This window comes from Antedon mediterranea, chromosome 2 (genome assembly GCF_964355755.1).
Source record: "Antedon mediterranea chromosome 2, ecAntMedi1.1, whole genome shotgun sequence".
NCBI lineage: Eukaryota > Metazoa > Echinodermata > Crinoidea > Comatulida > Antedonidae > Antedon > Antedon mediterranea.
The window spans coordinates 3,062,611-3,089,878 of record NC_092671.1 but is presented as its reverse complement, the minus strand read 5'-3'; the positions used below and the strand labels follow the sequence as shown (position 1 = coordinate 3,089,878).

The 27,268-nt window shown below is 35.3% G+C and overlaps 3 protein-coding genes across 3 annotated transcripts in view; 1 reads left to right on the top strand and 2 right to left on the bottom strand.

Annotated features, from left to right (window-relative positions):
* LOC140040065 (uncharacterized) overlaps positions 1 to 8,979 on the bottom strand; it is a 54,024-nt gene extending 45,045 nt beyond the window's left edge. Inside the window, exons 1-2 of the mRNA XM_072085725.1 lie at positions 8,896 to 8,979; positions 5,184 to 5,276 (exon numbers count right to left, since the gene is read on the bottom strand). Coding sequence (XP_071941826.1) covers positions 5,184 to 5,276; positions 8,896 to 8,934 — 132 coding nt within the window. The 5' untranslated portion in view covers positions 8,935 to 8,979. The remainder of the gene's footprint in view (positions 1 to 5,183; positions 5,277 to 8,895) is intronic.
* Positions 8,980 to 12,049: 3,070 nt separating this feature from the next.
* LOC140040070 (coiled-coil domain-containing protein 12-like) lies at positions 12,050 to 15,633 on the top strand. Its single transcript, XM_072085738.1, has 6 exons — positions 12,050 to 12,149; positions 12,409 to 12,473; positions 13,479 to 13,558; positions 13,696 to 13,792; positions 13,896 to 13,972; positions 14,286 to 15,633. Exons 1-6 carry the CDS (start codon positions 12,066 to 12,068, stop codon positions 14,375 to 14,377), a joined length of 495 nt encoding a protein of 164 aa, XP_071941839.1. The 5' UTR covers positions 12,050 to 12,065; the 3' UTR covers positions 14,378 to 15,633.
* A 40-nt stretch (positions 15,634 to 15,673) lies between these two features.
* LOC140040068 (cyclic nucleotide-binding domain-containing protein 2-like) lies at positions 15,674 to 27,050 on the bottom strand. Its single transcript, XM_072085732.1, has 12 exons — positions 26,949 to 27,050; positions 25,906 to 26,076; positions 21,784 to 21,828; positions 20,929 to 21,147; positions 20,170 to 20,333; positions 19,901 to 20,057; positions 19,381 to 19,532; positions 19,010 to 19,148; positions 18,261 to 18,513; positions 17,420 to 17,579; positions 16,614 to 16,728; positions 15,674 to 16,220 (listed from the first exon to the last, which is right to left on the bottom strand). Exons 2-12 carry the CDS (start codon positions 26,068 to 26,070, stop codon positions 15,735 to 15,737), a joined length of 2,055 nt encoding a protein of 684 aa, XP_071941833.1. The 5' UTR covers positions 26,071 to 26,076; positions 26,949 to 27,050; the 3' UTR covers positions 15,674 to 15,734.
* Between the last annotated feature and the right edge of the window lie 218 nt (positions 27,051 to 27,268).

Genomic DNA, 27,268 nt, shown 5'->3' with positions numbered 1-27,268 from the left:
CTCAATACAGATCTTGTAATAATCAATATACAGTAAAAAACTAAAGAGTAAACTTTTTATGGATGAAATGTTTTCAGTACAGTCCACATTGAGCAAATTTTTTTGTAATAAATATTATCTGATATATTATATTGCTTTTAAAAATTTTAATTCCATAAATTAAGATCATATAATCTCAACGTTGATCATTAAAGGCCAGGTGCGGGCAAAAATGTCTATTGATCATACATTCCAATAATTATCGATCTATAGTTTCCCCTATGTTTCATAATTTTTGGGATTTTATTTGTGTTACACAAGCTTGTTGAAAATAAGCCCTTTCATATCAGTGGGGGGATACTGTAGTTCAAATTACACAGTAAAGTCTCTATTCTTTTGTGCACAAATTGTGTGAATAGCCAGACATTTTACAAAGCTATGACAAATAAACAGTGTGGTAAAAAATGTTATCAGATGACTAAATATACAGTAGATAACATAACTTGAATTTTACATTTCTAAATTCTAGTATTTTTATTCAAATTCAAATTTTTATTTTCATGCTATAGCAAAATTATCCACCGCATATCCACCATCTTTTTTCACCTTCTAGGGAGTCACCGGACATGTTATTACATTAAGTTAAACTACCTAACTACTGAAAAAAGGTCTTCCTGGTTTATGGAAGAATTTGCCAAATTTTGTAATTGGCCATATTAAGGGAAATTCATGTTTTTTCGTCTTGATTTCTGTTAAAGATATTTTATATTTATGTACAATTAAACAGATAAAATATTTAATGCCTGTACCTGAGCTTTAAGGACACATACTGTACAGGTAATACTCAATGCCTTATGAATTTGTTCATAATATACTGTAATTAATAGTATTATAGAGTAACACTAATTATAGCTAGATTTATACTGTAGCTTGGTATTAATAATGTTCACTGTTCACGTTTAAAAAAAAATAATAATGAGATTCTTTTGGCTAATTTATACCAGGATTACAAACAAATCCATAATCTTAAATAAGAATTTGATGTCATCTGGTTTGAAACTTCTAAGTCTGATGCTAATTCCATCCTCGCTTTACTTCTTATTCAGCTTCGCTTGTACAATGTAAACAAATCTATCAATTCTATAACAAACTCTGTTCCTAATTGCAAACTGTTTATAGTCCAGAATGTATTAAAATTTACGGCAATAGATGAGAGCATTCTCATTTGTTTCAAGTCTGAAGCTCTGTCTACACTATCAAACTTTATGTGACAACAAAATGTGATGTGCTTATACGATATGGATGTGATTATGCCATCACTACCATATTTGGGCATATCACTACTATATTTGGGCACATCACACTTTTTCAAACTAGTTTGATAGTGTAGACAGAGCTGTAGTTATATTTTTACAACTACAGTATAGGTTTGCTAATGATGTATAAACAAAAGTAAATTTCTAGCCCTGTAAAGTAATACAGAATGGCATATTGTAGCATTGTATTTTTGGCGAAGTCAATTGGTCTTGCATTCCTCTGAATGATGGATGAAACTAAGTCAGAACTGTTTAAAGCACCTACTGTAGATTGGTTGGTTCTCAGTATCATTGATCAAAGGCCTCTCTCGTCCAGTTACATTCTACTGTATTTAAATATTTCTTACTTATAGATACTGATGCACTCAGCACTGTACCATAATATATTTGATTCATGTGGAAAATATCAATCAATAATATTAATAATTCTCAAAGGCTTATTTCAATGCTTTTAAATGAGCTAAATTTCAGTCTAACACCCTAGAGCTATGACAACATTTAATTTTCCACCCACATTGTGGCGAAGCAATATACTGTATCTAGATCATGTGGGCAGGAGCAGGTAGCTTCTGATTGGTTAAAAGTATCAATAGATTATGTTGTCTCTTTCATCTAGATAAACTAAATTATTAAGTAATGAAAATTGTATCATCTACTTAGAGTTGACGTCAATTCGTCGACGCAGATTTCTTGTAATAATATATTACGGAAACAAACAGACTATGTATTTCAGCTTCTATCCACTTTTGCTTGGGGCGAAATTATACTTCTTTCAATTTGTTTTAACTTGACATTAAGTGCATTGGGTAGGCCTTGCATTAGCAAATTACATCAATTCCAAGCCAAAAAAAACAGCAGTGTAAAGAATACTCTATGAGGCTTTTGAGGCTTATTTCACACACCAATATGTGAACTGTACTGTATACTTACACTATAAGGCATATTTTGCAAAACTGTATTTTACTGTATGTTGTATATATTGATGTTTAGTACTGTTCTGTAAACCTGGTCCTAGAAAAATTTGCAGAATTTGTTCTGTTTTATTTAGCCTCTTTTCTCTTCTGTTATAAACATACATTTTAAATTACAAATTAATTTTTTTTCGATCGTTCACACTTAATTCAACCAAACCACGGGTTAGATGAATGACTTGAAACGATCCTCTGAAATTATCAAATGTTTTAGTTATAATGATATTTGAATCATCACATCATGTACTTGGACACTACTGTAAGTAATACAAGAATTAGCATGTCATACATACAAGTAAGGTAAGTACCGCAAAATAGATTAACGAGTGAATCAAAATACGCGTAAGTGGAATTGATCAAACTTTTGATTTAGTCTTTGTCATGTGCGTAGGTGTATCTCTGTATTGTTTACTGAGAAATCATCTTTTCGTTTTGAATTTAAATCTCAAATTTACAGACTAAAATCTGACATCTATACTACTGTACAAGTTAACAATACAGTGCATGAATTTTACAAACTACTGTAGGTAAGCCATTATGATTATGTCTTTGTTTATGTAGAGCATCTTGTGTATATGTTTGTCTTGTGAATGGGATTGCCATCTTTGAGAAGGATAGTGAATGAATTCACTTGTGGTAATCCTTGCCAATTTGCCTAAAATGAGAATAAAAAAAAAAAAAAAAAAAAAAAATGTCTACTGTACAATGATGATGGCAAAGAATGCTAGATGATCATACAACTTAATTTTTTTTTCTGTTTCTTTTAACTACTGTAATTTTAAAATAGTGAATAAAAAACTTGAAGTTCTCCAAATAAATTATATTTAAATAATAATTTTACTAATAAAATATATTTTTTTATTATTTTTCCTAGGTTTGGAATTCACTCTACGTTAATATTTTATTTCCATTTCCGTAATTTATCACCAGCTATCGAGAAATGCGACTACTATACAAATAAAAATAATTGGAATTTGTTGCATAATGCAGCAGACATAAATTACAGTGCATTATAGCTGTTTTTTGTAGCTTTGGTTAAATGTCCAAATGTGTTAATATGAACACCCCTATATTGAAATGGTATGATCCATACATTCCCGGGAATAATTTCGCCAGTGTAGCATAGCAAAAAGCTATACAAAACAACCTTTTTGCTACACATTTCTAAAATTGTGTAGCCAAAAATACAATACAAAACTATGTTTCTCGACTCAAAAATCAGTTTGATTAGCAATATTGTAAAACAAAATTTAAAAATGAAATTTTTCTCTGCATTCTGGCAATTTTTCTCATCATCAATTGTTTCTATCCAAAACTTTGAATTTACTACAGTAGAAGAAAGTAGCAAAACAATGGCTAGCTAGTTCAGTAGCTGCTAGGCTGTGTAGGCTGAAATTGTACATAAATGAAAGGCATTGAAATAAACTATATCTAGGCCTACACTATAGTTGAATATGTTTTAAGTCTTATTACAGTATTTGATCTTCAACATAACTTGTTGTAGTAAGTTTCCCATGTCTCATTAACAAGATAGGAGAATGAATAGAGATTGGCCATACAGTGTATATTGTAAAAAAACATACAGTATTTCTATTTCTACAGTTGAAAAAAAATAGAACAGAAATATCCACATATGGCAAGGAACTCACTTTTCATTGATAAAAACTTCTCATAAAAGGGTCAAGTGCTTTATTAAATTAAAAAATGAATTTTTGTCTTGATAATAATATTCTAAAGGTACAGTAGTCAATGGGTACTGTATTATTAGTATAAAAACTGTTGATGTCTAGTGTACTGTTTCCTGTATCATGAAATTTGTGAAAAATCGATACAGTAAAAGCGTCCGATGGCAGCATTGTCAAATCACAATATGAAGGTATGAATGGACGCAAACTTACCGATACAAGTTTCCACTGAATTCTGAATACCCTCCGGATAGACAGGCGAGGATTTAGGCGGGGGCTAAACGCGCTTTGCTTTTAACTTTTTTAAATAAAATAATGACTATTTTCATTTTTCTGCAACCTGATGGATCGTTTTTATCTATAATCTATAATGCTGGATCCGCCCCTGATGATACTGTAGATATCACAATAAATACAGTATGGGTACTGTACATTAGGTTTTATTTATTTATTTTTATTTATTTATTCCTTTAGCATCCATTCAACAATACATTTAAAATACATAACAAAGAAAAAATACAAACAGTTGGAATATTAAAATTGATTAAAACCAAAGTGAATGGATGCAAGGACGACCCATAAAATTGACAATCGTCAATTTATTTCCAATGGGGTCCATTGCAAGAGAAATCGGAGATGTGAAAGTGAACAAGGATCATAAGAAAAGCATATGGAAATGTGAAAGACATAATAAAAATCACATATAAAATGTTAAAAGCTAATACAAAAAAGTACTATAAAAAAAAATTATATATATATATATATATATAGGTATACACTATGTTGACTTGAAGCCTACACTACTGTATGTACAGTAACTGTGTATTTCACAAATACTGTAGCAACATGAAGGTAGTTTACAGTGTACATTTAATTTACATTCTTGTTCACCATAACCGTTGAGCCTGATTATGGCAAAGTGCCTAGAAAGTCTTCTAAATATCTATCTTAATTTAAGTATCAATTAACTTGTAGTTCGTGACAATGTGAAAGTAGGTTGCTGAACTTGGCATAACCTACTACAGTATATTACAAGGCATGTTTAATCCAACATAACACCCCTATTTAAAGAAAATGTGGAGATCTACAATTAACGGCATACACTTTTCTCGGTTTTCAAACTAGTAAACAGGGCAAGCCTTAAGTTAACCTGTGATAGTATACCCTTGTTCCCATTTTTATTGTAGGTACAGTATAATATTAAGCTGTATGTATTATGAAACTTTTCTTACCTTCAACAGGGAGATTGGCAATGAAGATATATCTGCTGTCTGTATTCTGTCAGTGGCGTCTTTCAATTCTGTATCACTATCAACGGCAAGAAGCTGTGAAGAACAAGAATAGGAACTTCTTGAAAGAAAGTACTCAATTTTATATTACTCTGTACTCACTGTATAGTAGCTGTTAATTTAATAGTACAGAACGGTTAGCTGTCCTTCACAGAATTTTAAATTTGAAATTGACTGGCCCACATATACAGTAGATGGTACAGTAGGCTTACTGTACATTATATTGTACAGTAAGCAAGGGCTAAAATGTACTACATGTCCTACATACAGGTGGGCCTATAGTTTACAGTACAGTATACTTGAGGACCAAAGTGTACTGTACATGTTGTATCCTTAGCATGTTTGATACTGTACACTAGTACACTGGTTAGGCTTACATCATACATGTACTCTCAATCATACAGAAACAGGGTTTGTTTAATACTATATACAAGAGTAGGATATATCCACTTGGTAACCTCATACTACACACATTCTACAGTAGTACATCATACTGTAAAACGTATTGATAAAATCTGAACTGCTGTAGGCGTGTTAATGTGAGCAACAATCAGGCCTCGAATTTTACCGCGGCCACCGCGGCCAGTGCCGTCGGTGCCCTCCCAGTTGGCCTCAATGCCCTCGAAAATTAATAGCACCCACGGCCACTACTGGCCTGCCCTTTTTTTTGCGTTGGCCGTGAGTGCCCTTCCCGAGTTTTACCACAATAAAAACCACTGAAGTAGATAGAAAATAATGTCAAGAATATCGGACGAGACGCAAAACTATCGCCTGTCTTCGTTGCAAGGGGATTTCCCTAAACGCATTTAGAGAAAACATCGACCATATTTATATAACCAAAACAATATCGTCCCGGCCGCCGTGCGTGGTAAATAATGGTATAGATAGTACATTAAAATACAGGGGTGTACACTTTTAATAATAAAGCTAAAAACGTTCCTCGATCGGAGGTCACTGAAAGTATTAAAGTCGCACCACCCCCGCCTCAATAATCGAGCTAGCCGCCTTCGTTGACCTATCCTCCCGCCGCCGATCCGATCAACAAACACACGCGATCGATTCAATACATTGGGAAAACAATTCCATTTGACGCACACGCACCCTCTGATAAGAAATTTCACACGACGTCGTCTCGTACGTGTGACGTGTGAGTACGAAGGATCGGTCGTTGGAAAAACAATTCCTTTTGACGTACACGCACCCTCTGATATGAAAATACCATGTGCGTTCCTGCATGGTGTAGTCCATTCAATTATACGTGTAAAATTAGGGGTGTCAACTTTTAGTACTAAAGTTAAACCGGTACCTCAACCCGAAGATCGTTGGAAGTATATTATATTTATATTTTATCGCACCCACCTCAATAATCCAGCCGACAGATCATCGAAAAATCTTGTTTAACGACGTCGTACACTAAATTAACAAACGCGTTTTTACCGAACTCAAGGAAATGGTATAGTCCACAATACACGTGCAGAAGGCTAAACAGAGAGAGAGAGAGGGGTCGGCGTCCGTCCGTGTTTTGAATTCTTATGAATATGGATTATACTAACAAAAAAGCTTCAGAAATCGAAACTCGGAAAATAACAATAATTTATATTCTACAACATAATGTCATTGGCTTGATTTTTACCGTGGTTAACACTCTGTGTATGAATAGTTGTAGTTAAGGCCTACAAACAAATTGTTTTTGTAACCTGTGTTCTCCGTCCGCTGCGCCTTAGTGCTGCTAAGTGCTTGCTGTTGTTAGGGTCTTTACCCGTTGGGCCTGGCTTCACATGCCTTTTTTTGATCGCATTGTTTGAAACTAAACGAAACAACTGTGAACGCTAAACATCGTACCTTAATAATTATTATTTATATGGATCGTAAATACACGTAATATTTATATATAATGAAATACAAAAAGATGTAGACAGTCCTCTCCTACTACTACTACCATGCAATCTGATGAATAGGGGAAATTCCCCCAAAAATGTTTGCGGGTAGAATTTTTTTTTTTTGAAAAAAATTCCACCCGGGCGCTCAACCGGAAACAAGCTATTTTTAAATTTTGGCCTAGTTATTAAAATATTTTTTAATTTTGGCCTTGGTGCCCCTTCGATTTAAAACAAATGGCCTTGGTGCCCTCCCATTTGGCCTTGGTGCCCCTCAAATCAACGAAAACCGGAGGCCAAATGGCCTTGCCCCTAAAATCCCCAAATTCGAGGCCTGAACAATACAATACTCTACAGATTTCAGTTTTAATTTAATAATGTGGCAGCTCACTAGCAAAGGTCTTTTAATTCTAGTTGATGCTAAATGTAATTAAACATGTCATAAATCACTGGATTAATCCACATTAAACATGATGACATTAAACTAAATATGTCGGTACAGGTATACTTAGTAAATACATCTACTAGGAATTGTGTTTAATGATGATGAACTAACATTAATAAATGATAAGTATACAGTGATAAGTTGTTAATCAAAATATAACAAACAATCCTTGAATTAAAATGAAATTTATTTAAACATGAGAATGAAAGACCGCAAACAACATCCTGGTCTAGAATTAACTAGGAAAATATTTATGATGACCATAGTAATTTATTAACAAAACTAATGGTTATTAAATGAAAGTGCATTCTGCCAATAGAGGGTGCTTTCAGATTTAAACAGACAAACAAACTTATAGTTGGTTATAAACATAAAAAGTTGGCCGAGATATGTATAATATACTGTATACAGTACACCGATATAATAGGTTACGTGCATTAATTAAAAAGATTATTTGTATAGGCCACCTAGGCCTTATCAATATCAATAATATTAACTAGTCGGCCAAATGTGCTGAATAGTCACTTCCTCTGAAAGTAACTATTAAATTACTGTTAAGACAGGGCTTACAACCCCAATAAATAGGGAGTTTTCAATTCGAAACATCTCGGCCTAACATCATTTGTTGTGGTGCAGAACTGTATTAAAATCTATTTACAGTTTTGTTCACAACAACTGCAAAAACCAAAAAAAGTTCAAATGAACATGTTATTGTCTCGGTCTGTGATGACCAAATTGCATCAAACCGCTGCCAAATCAAATGGCAATGAATGTTGTAGGCCATCAGTAGGCTAGGACCTGCCAAAAACAGACAGCAGGCCTAAAGTATGTAGTTAGAGTAGTAAATAATTGAATAAATTAGGCCTAGGCCTAGTTGAAGTTAGACTTGCTTGGTTGGTGGTCACTTCCTTCTTTTTTGGAATAGGCCTAGGCCTAGGAGATTAAAATGTTAATCATTTATTTTAGGCGCTCTACTAGTCAGTACATAATAATAGTTAATTAATATTATCCTGTATTTATCATTGTTCAATAAAAATAAACTTAATATATCGGTCGCAAGCACGACGTCTGTTCGTGTGGGCAAACCACCACGACCGCTCCTCTCCCGAGTTTATTGTGCCTTTATCAACTAACTAGGGCCTAGCTACTGTAGGCCTACACCGCCGCTAAACGGCAGGGTCTGCAGAGTTTGTTCCACTTAACGAGCTATATTTTTCTTTTTAAATAACAAACTAATAGCCTATCATCAACTATTATAACTAGAAACTATTGGTTATATAATACATTATTGAAAAATAATTGTGGAACCAAAAAAAACTAGGAAAATTGTCACCTTAAACGAGTGAATTTCATGATGATGCCTAGCAAGCATTCTCAAGTCATATTCGCTTTGTTTGTTCGTGAGAACTCGAGCGGATATTTTTTCCTGTGTCGATCGTTCGTCGACGATGATGATCGATCGATCCATCGAAAATATAATTGCCATGTTGATAGATGGCGCACTTTATAATGAGTATAGTTGAATATCCAAATTCTACAGTATAATACCTGGTATAATAATTACTCCATTAAAAAAATTAATACCTAGAAACGGCAAATAATTTTCCAAATGTATGGAGGGTGTTTTAGGTAACATTGTATTTGTATGTTTCAGTGCATGCTCTGCTTGAAAATAACACATATATAGGCTAGGCAGTCTATACGTAAATTAAATTAATCAATGATTCTTTGTCCAATTTAACCAATTAAATTGATCTCTTATTTATAGAGTTTAAGTTAATTTGTATGTGTAGAAATTGGAAGAAGGTGGGAAGTGGAAGGAGAAGGAGTCTTAATTTTACGTCCGATGACGGAGGCCTCGTACTGCTCCGTATACATAATATAGTGAATTGATCTAAGTGCGACCGGATTGTGACACCAGGAGTTTTATTCATCATACGGAGGAGGTAAACAGGCTACGTATTAATAATTTTAATAAATCAATCATGTTCAATAATTGATTTATTTTTATAACTCCTCTCAAAAGTTATTCAAACATTGAGGGCGTCAACTAATAGACGTTATTGAAAATAATGTGGTATATTCAGAGCGTCATTGTGACGACTGGAGCATTCTCTACTTCTCTACGGAGCGCCATTTATGCCTTTATTAACTTCAATAATAGAAATAGTACTACGGTAACTGCTCAAGTGGACCCAATTTAGCACCAGGGTAGCACAGTTATATAAAATAGAAATAAAAGTCACTACTTTTAATATCGTTTCGTATATACCCATATCACAAACTGACAAACATAAACATCTTGGCATTCACATTGATTCAAATTTATCTTTTTCTTTTCATGTAAATAAACTCCGTTCCAAACTGGGCTTGTCCATCTCCATCTTATCGCGTGCTCGGTCATTTCATTAATAAACACACATCCATACTCCTCTATAACACTATAATCCTCCCACACATTGACTATTGATGTAGTGTTTGAGGAATCAGATCGAATATTGACCGAATACAGAGTACCATTCAAAATAGAGCACTTTGCATTATCCTTTCTCACACCACGAACTAGTCTGGGCTCCAGACGGAGTTTTGCTAGTTGCTAGTGCCTTCTCAAGATGTGTGGTGGAAAGAGGGACGTACAATGAACCCCAAACACAGTGGTCGCATACCTTTAACTCTATTCCACTGACCAGCGTGGGAATCGAACCTACGACATACGTGTTGTCAACACGACGCTCAGGCGACTGAGCTAACTGTTCATTTTGGTTGTATCAAGGTTAATAGGATATTTATGATGTAATGATGAATTACGTAATACACGTATAAATAGACAATTATCAGCTGTTCAGTCATGTTTCAGTTTGTGGTGCAACGGGTAATGCTCAGTTTTGAGTGGTATCAGCTGGAGTTCGAACCTCTACGGATATTTTTTTTAATGAATATTGGGTTTTTTTTTAAATAGAGATATTTGGAGGGTTGAAAATGTCAGGTCTAGGCAAGTGGACCTTAAATCATAAACAAAAGTGTATTAACAGTTCATAAACATTCATTTTTCCATTAAATAGACACCATAACACCCCGAATGTTCCTCATTTTTTAGTACTCTTGGGTACGGTGGCTTCTTTTCAACGGATAAGCTTCTTTTCCACATGGGGTTCTTTTCAAGATTACTTTTGTAAACTAAAGGAGGGGAGTTTCTAGATTCCCGCCCGAAAAATTGTATCTTTACATGATTTGAATTTCTAATAAAGATTAACAAAATCAAAATTTAACTTTTAAATTTAATTTTGTGGCGTGTTCACCTCGTAGGACTAACAATACCATATTGCCCATTAAACCTGCACAAACTCATTTGCATAACAAACGCACGGCATACCAAACTACGATGAGATAAAATTAATTCTCTTCTAAAAACACGTAACGAAGAGAATTAATTCCCTTTTTTTACGTTAAAATAAATTGAGGGCACTAAACACAAAATTTAAACCATCAAAGCAGTTGGCGAGAGCCAAAAAAAAAGATGGTAAATGTGCTCTCCCTGCCTCAGCACTAAGGCCCTGCCACAGCCTTTTGGGGTCGTTTCCACCACATCACCAGATGCATTGATGTTGTCGCCTCAGGATGTGTGGTGGAAAGGGGGACGTATGATCTGTGAACCCCAAACACAGTGGCTCGCATAGCCTTAACTCTATTCCACCGACCAGCGTGGGAATCGAACCCACGACATACGTGTGTTAACACGACGTTCAGATGACTGAGCTAACTGATCATTTTGGTTTTAGCGAGGTTAATAGGATATTTATGACGTAATGATCAATTACGTAATACACGTATAAATAGACTATTATCAGCTGTTCAGTCATACTTGGTGGCGTAACGGGTAACGGTTTTGAGTGCTATCGGCTGGGGTTCGAACCTCGACGGATTTTTTTTTTTTTTTTAATACTGTTTTTTTTTTAAATAGAGATATGTGACACTGTATTGTCGAACATGTATGGTACCATACCGGTAGGTATTCAAATATGCTTAATACGAAAAGATATTAAAATTCAGTGACTTATTTCTATTTTACATCACTGTGCTCCACTGGCCGGCTCCAAGTTGAGTCCACTTGAGCACAGTGTATTAACATACGAAAAGATATTAAAATTCCGTGAATTATTTCTATTTTATATCACTGTGCTCGTCTGGTGCCAAATTGGGTACACTTAATTGAGTACATTGTAAAGATACAGTATTACAATTCAGTGACTTATTTCTATTTTATATCACTGTGCTCCACTGACGCCAAATTGGGTCCATTTGAGCACAGTGTATTAAAATACGAAAAGATATTAACATTCAGTGACTTATTTCTATTTTATATCACTGTGCTCCACTGGTGCTAAATTTGGTCCACTGAACCAGTTATTTCTATTTCGGAAGTAAATAAAGGCATAAATGGCGCTCCGTAGAAGTAGAGTTAATTAATGCTGCTCGATCGATCGTCGAAATGACGCTCTAATAATGGCGGCGGTGGGTTCACTCGAGGAAGAAGCTCGAAAAAGAAAAGAGAGATTAAAAGCATTAAAAAAGAAGAAACAAGGAAACGTTAGTTCAATCATTAATATTTTTATATTCTAAATGTTATATTGTTAACACTTAAATAATACAATAATAATTTAGCTAGGCCTAGGCCTAGGCCTAGATCCGACCTGTCCTGGGCGCATTCGGCCAACTAGTCTAGGCATAGGCTAGGCTTACTACTAGCTAGCTTGGCCTAGGGCCTGGGCTAATATGCTATAAATTATGTCCTAGACTAGCCTAGACCTACTTATTTTATAAAATTGAAAAATTTTCTTTTTATTAGAATGATGATAGTTCTGAGCCAGAAGCTAAGCGGTTTGCAGAAGAAAATGCCAATGAAACAACAAAGTAAGGAAAGAATCACACACTGTGACTGGGTTGTGAAAATGTTGACTTTGTTTGTGTCTGGTTCTGCTGTGCTTGTGTGGGTAGCGGGACGATTCGGCCCTGGGACGATTCGGCCCGGGACTATTCGGCCTGGGACGATTCGGCCCTGAGACGATTTGGCACACTTACATTTATCGGCTTTGATATGCATTTATAAGCATAAAATAAGCTTTTTTCTCCCAAACTTTATTTTCAGAGAGACTATGGAATAGCACTACTAGGGATAAAGATGTATAAAGCAAACATTTTGAAAACATTGTCGAAAAGGATCATTTTTTAGTCACGCGGACGATGTAAACAAGTTACGCCCTCTGTTGGCCGCTTGGCAAATGCACGAAATAAACAAGGTTTTCGAAGTAATAAATTGAATATAAAATTACGTTTTTTTAGTAATTTATATTATATCAACTTTGTCAATATCAATAAAATACGGATTGTTAAACACCTTTAAAAACTTGATAAATACTAACAAAAATGAATATGAATTTGGTCTAAAGTGAGACGTTTCGGCCCAAAAGTGGGCCAAATCGTCCCACCAAAAGTGGGCCGAATCGTTCCTGAATCGTGTGTGTGTTATAGTACAGTGGAACTCAACAGGAACCCATGGGCTGAATGCATGCAGCCTGCGAGTTTATGTCTTGCGAAAAAAATTAAATAAATAAAAGTAATGATTAATTTAATGTTAATGGGTTAATATTCTTTTAGGGCCCATTGAGATTAAAGGACTTTGTAACTATGCTCTATCTGACAATACAATAATTATATAATAATTTGTAATTTCTAATCTGTTCAAGGTGGAAAAGTTCTGAGAACCCATGTTCTAGTGGGTTAGATAAAAAACAGTGATCCCATGTAATGACTTCACTGGGAATAAGGCCTACTAGTACTACGACTTTACTAGACTTTAATGCTGTATTCTCTGTTTGTTACTGCAACACTAAATAAATTCTATCTATTTACCTATAGCAAGCCTGTCTTCAAAAATTACCAACCAACAGATGATGAGTTAGCAGAGAATAAGGTAGCCGACTCAGCTTTACCATCAGGTATGTTACTGAATTCATCTCTGAGTACTCTTAAAGTGAGTCCGACAATAGCATGTAATGTATTAATTATTGTTTTTATAATTAAAAAATATATTTTATCAAAGTTATATTGATCAATAATATGTTCTTTTTTTCAGTTGAAAATCAAATTGCAGATCAGTTATCAGCTGGCAAGCCAGCACCGGTCGTACAAGAAGTTGATATCATGAATTTAGCTCCAAGAAAACCAGATTGGTAAGTACAACTTCTGTTAAGGGGCCACCTTCAGGGCCAAAAAAATCACTCAAAATCAACCTTAATCCATGTAACAATGCATTATGGGTGTTTCTTATTTCAGGGATTTAAAACGCGATGTTGCAAAAAAGCTTGAACGATTAGAAAAAAGGACGCAACGAGCCATAGCAGAATTAATCCGTAAGTGGCAATTATTTTATAAATGATTGATTAATTATTTTATATTTTATCTATTTTATCTGTTTTATATGTTTATATTTATTTGGGTGGTTGTCCTACACAACTTTTATTATTTTATATATTGTTTTTTTTTTTGTTTCTTGTGAACTTTATTAAATCAATATTTTTTTAGTCATAATAATGTGTATGGTACAGTGATTTTTACCAAAAAAATATTGTATTTATTCGTTATATTATATATATACACAATGTTGTTTAATGTATTTTTTTGTCAAAATGTATTGAATTATTGTACATAATCTTTTGTTTTCAGGTGAAAGGATCCAATCAGGTGAGGAAGATTTGTCAGCTGTTGTTAACGCCGGTACAGCAACGACCCAACAGAATGCGTCTGATTCAGATTGAAACAACACACAAGATGTACACACAAGAACAGAACACCGATCCATACATTCCCAGCAAAATCATGTTTGTGTGATTGTCTTATTATCCATATAAAATTGTAATGTATTGATGCTAATACAGTACTTATAGAAAGACGGGTTACAAAGTACAGTAGTGATCTAAACATTTCACATAGGTATAAAAATGAAAATAGGTATAAATTATAAAGTTAATAATCTACTTTTAAGAATCATCTAATAATCAAAATTGCTATTTGATTTACTGTACTGTGTTATGAGACAATTAAAACATTTAAGAAAAGACATTTTTGAAGTAAAAATGAAAGGAAAGAAGGATCTTTGGCTGAAGTAGAAAAAAAAATTATACCATCATACTACTCAAAATTTATCCTGGAAACCGTAACATTATCAATAAAAAAAATATGGTACAATTACTATACAGGATTTCTACAAAAGATCATCAGATGTTAACCTTATTTAGAAGGTTTAAATTAAAACAAAGTGTAGAAATGCATTACAATAGAACCTCTATTAAGGGGACACTTTCCTGTGAAACGAGGTAATGTATTATTTTAACACTATGGCCATCCCCTATGTATTATTTTAACACTATGGCCATCCCCTATGTATTATTTTAACACTATGGCCATCCCCTATGTATTATTTTAACACTATGGCCATCCCCTATGTATTATTTTAACACTATGGCCATCCCCTATGTATTATTTTAACACTATGGCCATCCCCTATGTATTATTTTAACACTATGGCCATCCCCTATGTATTATTTTAACACTATGGCCATCCCCTATGTATTATTTTAACACTATGGCCATCCCCTATGTATTATTTTAACACTATGGCCATCCCCAATGTATTATTTTAACACTGGCCATCCCCTATGTATTATTTTAACACTATGGCCATCCCCAATGTATTATTTTAACACTATGGCCATCCCCTATGTATTATTTTAACACTATGGCCATCCCCTATGTATTATTTTAACACTATGGCCATCCCCTATGTATTATTTTAACACTATGGGACACTTTTTTGGTTCCCTTAATAGCGATTCAATCTACTGTATTGATGTATTATCACCGATTGTGTGATCAAGCTAACAAGGGATGATAGAAACAGCAAATAAAAATACACTCAACATTACTGTAAATTATACTAAAAACCTTTTATTAAAACGTCAATGTTAGATATTGCACTTTCTATAATTTAACATTCTACAAGTATTCTGGAATTTGGAATATGAGTTTTTTAAATAAATTTAGCAGTAAGGTTGTTTTTAAAAACGAGTGAATTGTGATTTGTTTATCCTGATACAACATTGGTTTCTCCTTGGTTTATCTCGTTGTTGTCTTGATAGTTGAAGAGGCCATGCTTGATACGGATGGCTTGTTTTCAAGCAAAGATGCCGTACTCATTGAATGATTAGAACTAAGTTTTTCGGACTGACATTTTCCAGATGCATGTGGTACAACATTACTCGCCCAATCTCGAGCGTTAAAGATTATCTTTGGGAAAGGGTTCTTTACAAATTGCGTTTTACAGTTGTCTCCGGGCCTACTGACGTACGTACGCCGTCCTGTTTTCTTTTCGTTAAAGATATTTTCAATGGTTGTGTTTTTGAAGTTGTTCCATTTGCTTTGTCTTACCAACCTACTCCATAGATTGCGATCGGTGGGATACTTGGAAATCATCTTTTGAACTTTTTGTAAAGTTTTCTCATCTGCATACTCTTTGAACTTTGACATGGAAACTCTAATGAGTTCACATCCACAACTGACCAATGATAGATAAGGCATATTTCCAACCACGCCCTCCAAACCCTGTAATAAATCAGCATAATTTTGTTTTAAATAAATGCCTAAAATGTCTTCATGGTTTCAAGTTTGAAAAACTGGTCTAAACTAGCAAAAATTTCTTGGTAAAGTCAAAGTTAGCTTGAGTTTGCAAGACGGTCGCTAGTGTAGCCATCTGCAAACTTGTTTTCAGAGCAGTTTGTCAACTGGTCTACACTAGCAAACTTTGGAACACTTTCTTGTTAAACTTGGAGTTAGGAAATCAAAGGTTTGCTAGTGTAGACTTCTGAAAACTTGTTTTTTCAGTTTGTCGAAGTTTATCAAATGTCAACACTAGCAAACTTTGGAAAACTTTTCTTGTCGAACTTGGGGTTTGCAAACAAAGTTTGCCAGTGTATACTACGTTTTACAGTAACTTACAAAACACTGGCCAAATCTCAAGGCGTCCACTTTGACGTATATACCAGATTGAACATCTTTGGTCTTAAACGTCTGCACTCCATGCACCTTTGAACTTGAAGAGATTGCAGGAGATCTATAATAAAGCAACGTATGAATGCAAAGATACACACTGAGGCAGTACAGGGTATGAAAATAACATTTTTACATTAATGCGTGGTTCCCACTAGAGACGCAACACATAGACGTAATGCAACGTAAGGGATTTGACCAATCACAAGCGATGGATTATTCGAACAGTTGCTTGTCATTGGTAAACTCGCTTGCTTTGCTTCTTAGTGGGGAATCTAATGTAATTCCGTGAGATTTTAATGCTCAAGTTGAGTTCTTGACAGTTTTGGAATTCTTAGGACCATCAGAATTCATTGCAACTGGGGGCCAATTTTTCCCGACCCTATTTTGGCCGCCATCTTGGATTTCAAAATGGCCCCAAATTTTTACTCAAAACTGATAGTAACTCCTATTTTAAACCACGTACGAGCGTAATTTGTGTGATAAATCTTTCAATATTATTATAAATCAGTCCAATGGTACAATTTATAATAATAGTATATGGCAGCCATATTGAATTCACGGAACTGATTTTTGGAACATTAGGTTCCCCACTATCTACGTTCTTGCGTTGCGTCCTAGTGGGCACCAAGCTTTAGAGCTACACATTTCTATCTCTGGAAATAACAGATCCGATTGTAGTTTACGAGAGCAAATCACTTAATCGATACATTTATAAAATTTCGTCTGGTGAGTATACGTATCACCTACTGTACCGTGGTATTTGATTGGTTGTTGGCGTGTTGCAAGATGACGTAAATTCAGGTGTCATCATTTCTTTGTCGTTTGATATCGACGCTTCAAATCTGACGGTAGCGCTCTGTGACCGTTCATTACTTTCTTCTAACTTCAGTTCTTTTTTTAAAGCTAATTGACCTAAAAATTAAAGAACGAAAAATATCTGTAACTGAATAACGTTTTAAAAATAACAAAATCAGTAGTCACATGACAAACCTTAATTCGGAGCGTTAAACCAATTGGAGAAAGAGCTCTGATGGCGCATTTTTTCGCTTCGCAAAAAGTATAAACTATTCGAACTACTATTTTTTTTCTCAGAAAGAGATTATTTATCTTTATCGTTTCAAATTAATTAATTAAATTTCAGTATATCACTGAGCGGTTTAGAATTAATGTTCTTTGCCTATTGTGTTTATTATAGAGATATGAATACTCGTGTTTTCAATTCGCGCGAATAAATTAGCCTAGTATAGCGAATATTTCTGCGCGAATCCAACATTCTTGTGTTTTGATTGGTTCAGCAATTGTTCACGTCAAAGAAAGTAGATGAAAATATCATTAAGCATGTGCATTTACCAACGCTTTCGATTCGCGCGAATAAATTCGGCTATGAAACAATAGCATTAAAAATCTTTTTTAATCGTATACGCACGGAGCCAAATTCGCATTTATTGTTCATCTGCTTTTATTGTTTATTTTTAAAGAGCCTAACCCTTTCACGTCGCTCACCAAAACTACATATTTTAAAGAAGGCGAACACCTAACGAAACGCCGGTATTAACGCTCCGGACATGAAAAGGATAATTATACAACACCTACCCGTTGTTTTTGGTCTATTAGATATTGAGGTATGAGTGATCCAGGGTGATGTGGAAGAATACGGACTAGGCCCACCTCTATCTTCGGGGTCAGGAATCTCTTCGGACTTCCTGAAAAGGGACATGGGAACGTCTCCGCCAAAGGACAGCGGTGTTAGATTTCGTCGTGGTGGTGGTTTTTGCGGACGTTGACTTTCGATGGGCGTGGTTATGCAATGATCGATGTCAACTAACTTTAAAACATCGCACCTTCCCTGAAAGGAAAATAAATTACAGATAAATGGAAACGGCCAAATAACACAACTTATAAATCCAATTCACTTCACAAACAGGTTCTTTAACCATTAAGTGAGTGAGTGAGTGGCCGAGCGGTTAAGACAGTGGAACCGTAATTACGTAGCCATAACATCGGCAAGGGTTCGAGGCTCACTCACTCCATGGTTCTGGTGGTAGAACGAGTCTTCTCGGATAAGTACTATAAACCGTAGGTCCAGTGTACACAACTAGCTCGTGTGCACTTTAAAGAACCTAGTACATCTTTCGAGACGAGTAGGGGGCTACCCCGGTGTATTAGTACATCACAGCCACTGATCACCAACTGTGTCCTCTGGGAGATCAGTCTTTGACTGAAGAGGTCACCCAGTATAAAAATGAACAAACAAGAATTAGTAAGTGTTCCAAAAGATCAACATAATCGTGGTTGTACAACCATGGAACTCTATGGTTCTAATACCCGTTCTAATACCTTACCTTCGTAACGAATAGAAGCCAGTCAGTGTCTCTGAGATCTCTGACAACAACAGAGTCGTGGTTGTACTCCTCAATTCGACCCATATCGCTCAACTCTTGCAGCTTCTCTTCTGACCATGACGAAAATAAATCCAATTTTCTACAAAGGTATAATAAACACGTAAATATAAGAGCAAATTCATAGAATAAACGGGGATTCGAACCGGTACACTTCAAAGTGAGCACCACTGCCAACTACCCTAATCGGGACAATGTTTGTCATGAACAGTTGCTGCATGTGTGCTTATTTCCTTTTCCCATGGTGTGTGCCGCGTCCCATACGATCATGTTTTAATTACTTTCCCGCATTTTACAATATCCAAACCTAGTACCTGAAGAAATCATATCGATATGTGAACTCCTTTTCAAAATGACGATGAAGTCCATTGTTGAAGAAGTCATCTCTGTCAACAGCTAATAGTTCCGTCTCTTCCATGCAGACGATCGTGGCTGCCCGTCGAACATCTTTCGTAAGAGCTAATTCCTGAAATTTGTTTTATAAAAATGGCAGTATCGTATGGATAGATGATCATTTTACTAGGGCGCTTTGGGTTTGCAATTATTGGTCCTAGCATGGAGGAATTAGCCTTCATAGTCCTAGGAACTTACTGTTACGTAATGTTAATTCTTTTGTATGCACATCCTCACTAAAATCCTTGCGGTGGTGGATTCTAGGCTGAGGCGACGACAAAAGACATGGGTCCCAGATCGACAGATTTCAATATCATACTGGTATACGCGACTATCTACAGTACTACTTTTATTGGTCATCAAACGTAATTATACTACCAAAGAAAGTGACGTTCTGTACTGCAATCATCGTCCTGCCGCCGCAACAACCATCACACTTACCCCAAAACAAGTTCCCTTCTTCAGAATCGACACCTCTTTCTCCGTAAACGCTGAGCCTTCATCTTCGTCTAGTGTCACTCCTGCTCCGCCCGAGAACACAAAATAAAACGCATAGCCTATATGACCCTTTCTCACAACCACTCTTCTTCTGCCATATCTATGCCAAAGAAGAATGAATAGAGCGTCGGTAAACCCTCAATCTGTTTAATGTGGTGATTGTACTGCTGTGTACTGAGAATCGGGTGAAAATTAATGCTCCAAAAACTCACCTTTCGAGCCGGACAACTTTACAGATGAGATTCTGAGACTCTCGCGTGTACTTGCGGAAGCTATGAAGGCCACGCATCAAACCACGAATTACTGAGATATCGTCTGATGTTCTCTCTTTCGGTAACTTCTCAAGTACCGCCTCTGCTTTTTTCGGCCATTTAAACTAAAAGGACAAAATAAACACCAAGTTATACTTACTTATAATTGTTAATATGTAAAAGGGTCCTACAAATAAACGAAGCTACACCTTTTTTATAAAGGATCCTTGTTGTATTGCAATTATGATGTGATTGATGACTAAATAAATGTGGAATAAATGAAAAAATGAAATGAAATTGCGTAAATCTTTTACGGTAAAAAAATCCAGCTTATGTTGGTTTTAGTTCACAACCGTTAATTGGTTGTTGACGTAATAGAAGCCTACAGCAGGGATTTGTGTTTTCTGTCAACCAGCCCTTGTGTGGTTAACTCCGTTCAGTTGCACTCGCCCGACGAGTGATGCACTTTACACAGGAGAGACTCTTCTTTGCTCATCTTTTTAACTCTATTAATTCATGTTTAATGGCAGCAGACACGATTGTAATACAATTTTGAAAAAACATATTACCATTTTTTTATAGCCAATGTTCTTTTTTGAGAATCCAAAAGTTGTAAGTATGCCTACTTTAGGCCTATTATTTGTACTTTTGATCAACAAAAAAGAAAGTTACTAATACATAATACATTAATTATTTGGATAGATTGTTTTAAGATATTACCTCATAGTTAAATTTGTAATCTTTTCTGTTAAAACTGATGGTCTCCTTCGAATCAGGGGACATGACGACGACGTTGGGTGTCGACGTCGACGCCAGTAACTCCGGCATGTGAGCGGCAAACATGCTATGTCCGGCCTCGTTAGCATACTTGTTGAGGTTCATGTTCACGGCGCAGATCATCCGTACTTGTCGAATTGCCTTTTTGAATCTTTCCTTCGGCTATATATAAAAAAAATATCATAGGAAAAAATGACTTTATTGATACCAATACTAAAGATGCATTCATACTTGTTCCGTTTCAACGAAAGACGGTTCCGGTCAATTCATTTATATTATATAAACACAATTCTGTCTTATGTCAATTAATAGTTTGTATAAAACTAAATAAAAACTTATATACTGGATTATGTCAGGATAGAACCCAGGACCTTGGGATTGGAAGGCAAGCACGTTAACCATCCAGGCTAACAACTCTACGCGTCGACCTACTGCCAAAAACAAAATTTCGCTAAATACACGACTAGTATATGACCCATATTCATGAAAGGGTCCTGGACTAAAGATAGAATATGGGCCTATAGTTTTAAACCGTTTATTTTAACATTTAGTCAAATTTAAATGTGGGTTAATCGAAAATACTTCTAAAATATTATTAAAGGCAATTTTGCTATGTTAGAATCCTTTTATGTACAGTGAGTTGTCTCTTTTTTGGACGGCGGTTTGTTCTGCTTTTGTTTGCTTTTATGATAATACTTATTTATGTATTTACATGAATTTTAATTTTTCCAAGTACTGTATATATATTTGTTTTTAATATAATAATTGCAATAAAGATTATTTGAAAGTTGAATATACCGATATATCTGTTCTTCTCCAAACTCTGGTATCGACTTCTTCATTCTGCAAAAAAAAAAAATGAATAAAATATTAGTCTAACACGACAATTGTAAATATTGTATGATACCGTGTATTATGATATCTGATCGATAGAATACATGTTTATCTAACGACTACATAGTCTCATAAATTGCCATTAAAATGTTATTTTTGCTTCAATAAATTCATAATTTGATATCATATACAAATATTGGATGTCGTTCCTTTTTAATTAACATACTCTCATAGCCTCGCGCATAAACAAATATTGCGAATGAACAGTTATGTTCCCATGGACATGATGATGTCATATCACTACCATGTTTGGGCACATCATACCTTTGTGTCACATAAAATTTAATAGTGACGTGTAGTATAGACAGAGCCTTAGACATTTTTACAAAAACAGAATTCATAAATCTTCTCAGTGTAAATCCTTATTCACTGAATGATGTCGCTTTTATTTATTTATTTTTTATGTATTTTTAATGCAATTAACATGATTCAATATTTCCCTAGAAATAATATTGATATATTTGTAACATGCATGTAGCTATACTAAAGTGAATAATTGAAATCGAATTTGCAATATTTCACGAACAAAACAAACTTAACCAGTTTTTATACAGCTCAATATTGCCATGGAAATTGCACTCGTCTAATTTCACGAACAGGAAGACACTACTTAGGCCTGTAGCATATATATGTCTAAAAATTTAACTATGCCTCTCATTAGCAGATGTTGTAACAAGTAGACAATTTTCATTATTTCCTTTACAGTCATAAAGACTAATAAATGTCTCCTGATCATCATATATCAACTTCATCTTTTGAATTTAGTAATATATTATGTACGCATATAGTAATGCAACACAGTGATGATGGCTCCCTGACAAAGATGTTAATTTTGCTTTCGTCAGATGACAGTTTTCAATAATTTATACAGTAGCCGATTGTCCATTCTATATTATAATGTCTAGGCAAATGTCATAATCTGAGTCATAGGCAAATTGATAAATATGTGTCACATAATTTTACACTAACCGTAAGAAATTGTTATTTATTTCAAGAATATTTTACGAGGGTGGTACATCCAGCCGAAGATCAGATATTTCATTACAATACAGTTACAATATGTGACGAACATGAGACGCTGTGAAATAGAACTTTCCTAATACAATGTACTTTAAGATACGAAGATTCAAGAAATGAAGTAGGCCTACACGCAGGATAATGATGTGGGGGACCAAAACACTCTGACAATCATCCCCTCCCAATTGAATACAAATAATTACATTAGATAAAAAAAACCATTTTAGATTAGGACTGGCATTATATCATAATAATGTAAACAAAACGTGTTTTCAATTTAGAATACCGCATCGTTATCAATCACGTTCCAAATGGAATAAAAGATATGAATTAATCGATTTTTCTAAACAACGCAATGAATTATTAATTGGGAATAAATCACATAACCACGTATAGGGTGTGAGGAATAAAGCTGGAGAGATGCTTTCGTCGACAAGGCCGTAGCGAGAGGTTAAACACAGACCAGGCAAAGATGCTTTATAAATATAATTATTAATATAAAATATGACGATCTGTGCTGGGGAGGGAATTGGTGTGTGGGTGGTGAAATTTGACATCTCAGACGTGGCGAGCGCACATGCTGGCTACGGCCCTGGTCGAGATTATTGAACTAAAAAAATCGGTATAACGGAATACATACGGTGGTACTCTTTCGACCATACCAGTTGTCATTACTAACGCTGATCTCTTCCAATAATCCAGTTGTTACCAAAACTCCTTTCTCTGAAACATACTTCCTGTCATCATGGTAGTTTTTCAATTCGCAAGATTTCTCCTCTTTTGCCATATTAGTTTTTTAGTAGACATTCACAGAGACGCCGTGGCAGTCGAAATTCAAATTTAATTTGTGTAATGTGTGGTTACTTTATTTATTGAAAAATATGTAAGCATTTCAACTGTTAGGCGTACTTCTCAAATAAAGTACAGTGGCCTATTCGTCTTCAACGATGTTTGAAATGTTGATTGCTACCGTATTTAAATTGCACCGACAAAAATTTAAAAATTTAAATTTCATAAATTATGCTCGTCCTCAATTAGTTTGAATCTATATTCGCTGGATTAATGATCGTGCATAATTAAACTAACTGTTGCACTATCTTTCACAAGGTCGTCGATTCATTCCAAAAGATTGCTCACTTTTTCGCCGATGATTAGTTCGGTGTCAACGAATTGTATTTTATTTCATTACAGGCCGGCCGCACACGTAATAGTCCCAGCGTATCGTTTGAACAATGTATACCAAATTATACATTTATGCTTTAGTCAGTGTTATTTAAGTTGATCATACTCCGACAACGTGTGTTACAGTGAGGGGGCGCTGTATGACAAACTAGTAGTACCTCTTTGGTGCTACTTTGAATCTTATAGAGCCTGGCTCTACAGCTATGTCTACATTGATGTGCCCAAATATGGTAGTGATATGATGTCATCGTGTCCATATGGTCACATTATATTTTGATATCAGTGTGATAGTAGTGTAGACCGAGCTTTTCTTACATACATAGTTGTTTCATCATGTTTGTAGTATACAAACTTATAATGGCTATCTATAGGTAAAAGTTAACTTTGCAGATAATTGAAAATACAAAACACCTATTGTTCAATTAATATTAATAAAATTGTAATTATTTATTTATTACACTTGTTAAGCGTTTAGAAACTGATCCGTGAAACCTAAAAGCTACAAACCCTTAATCAGTTCAAGGTGCCACCAAGAATGAAAGAGTTGAAAGTTGTTCAATGAAGAACATGAGCAAGATTTGGAAACTTAGAAAGCACATTTGAGAGATTCGTTGGCGACTAAAAAAAAAGCTCAAAGTCTGCAACTTCAAAAGATGAAGAAGGCCTATTATAGTTGTAATCTCAAAGACTGACGAGGAACATGAAACATAACACTTGAAGAGAAAAAGATAAATAGTTTCAAACTCAAAAGAGCTACACAAAAGGTTACGTAAGTTGCAAGAAGCTCAAAGCTGATCGTAACTACTATGAGCACCGACCTAAAATGTACAACAAATAAAACGTATAATTATAGTGACATTTTAATTCGCAAAGCAACGCTTAGGCTCTGCCTACATTATCAAACTAGTTTGACAAAAAAAAATGTGATGTGCACAAATACGGTAGTAATATGCTCAAATATGGTGATATGTCCATATATGGGCACATCACACTTTAAACACTAAATTGCACACAGAAGGCAAGAACATTATATATCTCCGCAATATGCCTACTTCTTAAGCATGGTTCCCACTAGCGACGCAACGCAAGGACGTAACGCAACGCAAGTGAATTGACCAATCACAAGCGATGGCTTATTCGCTTGTGATTGCTAACTGTCTATAACTTCGCTTGTCATTGGTTAAAACGCTTGCGTTGCGTTTACGTCCTTGCGTTACGTTCTAGTGGGAACCACGCCTACATTATCAAACTAGTTTGACAAAAAAAAATGTGATGTGCTCAAATATGATGATATGTCCATATATGGGCACATCACACTTTAAACACTAAATTGCACACAGAAGGCAAGAACATTATATATCTCCGCAATATGCCTACTTCTTAAGCGTGGTTCCCACTAGCGACGCAACGCAAGGACGTAACGCAACGCAAGTGAATTGACCAATCACAAGCGATGGCTTGTGATTGCTAACTGTCTAACTTCGCTTGTCATTGGTTAAAACGCTTGCGTTGCGTTTACGTCCTTGCGTTACGTTCTAGTGGGAACCAAGCTTTACTTCTGACCTCGCTCCCTATACTAAAGTACAATATAAAAAAGATGATATTTGAAAAATATTGCTAGCTAGTATTGCCACTGCACAATGGAGTTGTAACCATTTTGCGTGATCTCACTTTTTCTGTCTCAAAATGTCATTTTTGTGTAAAATTTGTAATGCGTCCGTCTATGTTTTATGTTTGGGACTACAAAGACAAGCCACTTTGGCTTCTGTGTGTCTTTCCCATAAACTACCGTATGTAAACTGTTGAATGTTGAATAAATGTTGTTACTTGTTTTGTGCATTTATCTGATTCGTCTTTCCATGTGTTCATATGTCCGCGCCAGTTTCTCCAAACTCTTCTCGACAACCGTTGCAGTTCTATTCCAGGGATACTTTTTGACTTGTGTAACTGATCAACCCGGTGACGTGTCTGTCTACGGTAGTACAGCGCCATATTTTTCTGCAAAAAACAACATAATATTTGCTCATTCCATCCATATAGGCTTACGTCAAAAAAGCATTATGGTTTTCGTTCCTTTCCTTGTACCTCTCGTCTTTTGGAACGATTGGTTTTAACCATCTCTATCCGCCAGGCCACTATAATTTCTTTGAAAACTCACCTTTGTAACCTTTTCTTTTCTTTGTTTTCCGCTTTTTATATATTCGTCGGAAGCGCATTGGCTTTGTATAATGCGCTATAAAGCCCCATTTATACCGGTAATTATTAAATTAGCATCACTATTGCATTAAACACTATTTTGCGGAAGAATTAAAGAAATAAGTCGAGGATACCGTATGGTATGACAGATGTGGATAAAGTAGTTTAGTTACTCGAATAAATTCCCCATTTACAAAAGCCTTCCTCGAATAAACGTGTAATGTAGTACTAGTAGAATTCATTGAATTCCATGATCTGAATTTTAAAAACATTTTGAAATAATTTACATCTTTTATCACTTCTTGTGTTGTATTTTTTCATATCCTGGGGAAACAATTTGTTTGATTATACTTTAATAAATAATGTTACCTAATTACACCCAAAAAATAAACGCCTCCATCGAATATAGACAATTCCACCCCTATTTCTTTTCTTGATAACACATACCACTAGTACTGGGGGCGTGCGCATTCAAGCGGCATGTACGTACGTGTAGAGAGAGTGAGTTATACACACCACGCACGTCCTTTTTGCTTCTACGAATTCGAAGAAGAAGAACGCACGACAGGTAATAATAATCTAAAAAAGCATAGGCCTAGAAGTTAGGCCTAAAGTTTTGCACTATAGGTATAAAAATCATACATTAATCATAACTAGAAACATATAAATACAACCTTTAGTAGTTTGTTTTAGACAAGGCTTTAGGCGACAATAACTTCTTGAAAGAGAAAGGTTATTCTGGTGGTTGACAGGCGGCCGCCGTCGATAAGTTTTCAGAACCGAAAAAAAAAGAACGATGGTGGTGGTACGGTTTTGGTGAGCGTAGCGCGTCATTGGATAACGCGTTTCCTTTTTTGCGCGCGGGGATCGGAGGAGCGGGGAGGCGAGAGGGGGGAGGAGAGAGAGAGAGAGAGGGGGGGGGGGAGCGAGCCGAGGAGGATCTTGTAGCGCGTATATAAATGCACGTTGCATGGCGAATCATTGACGACGAAAA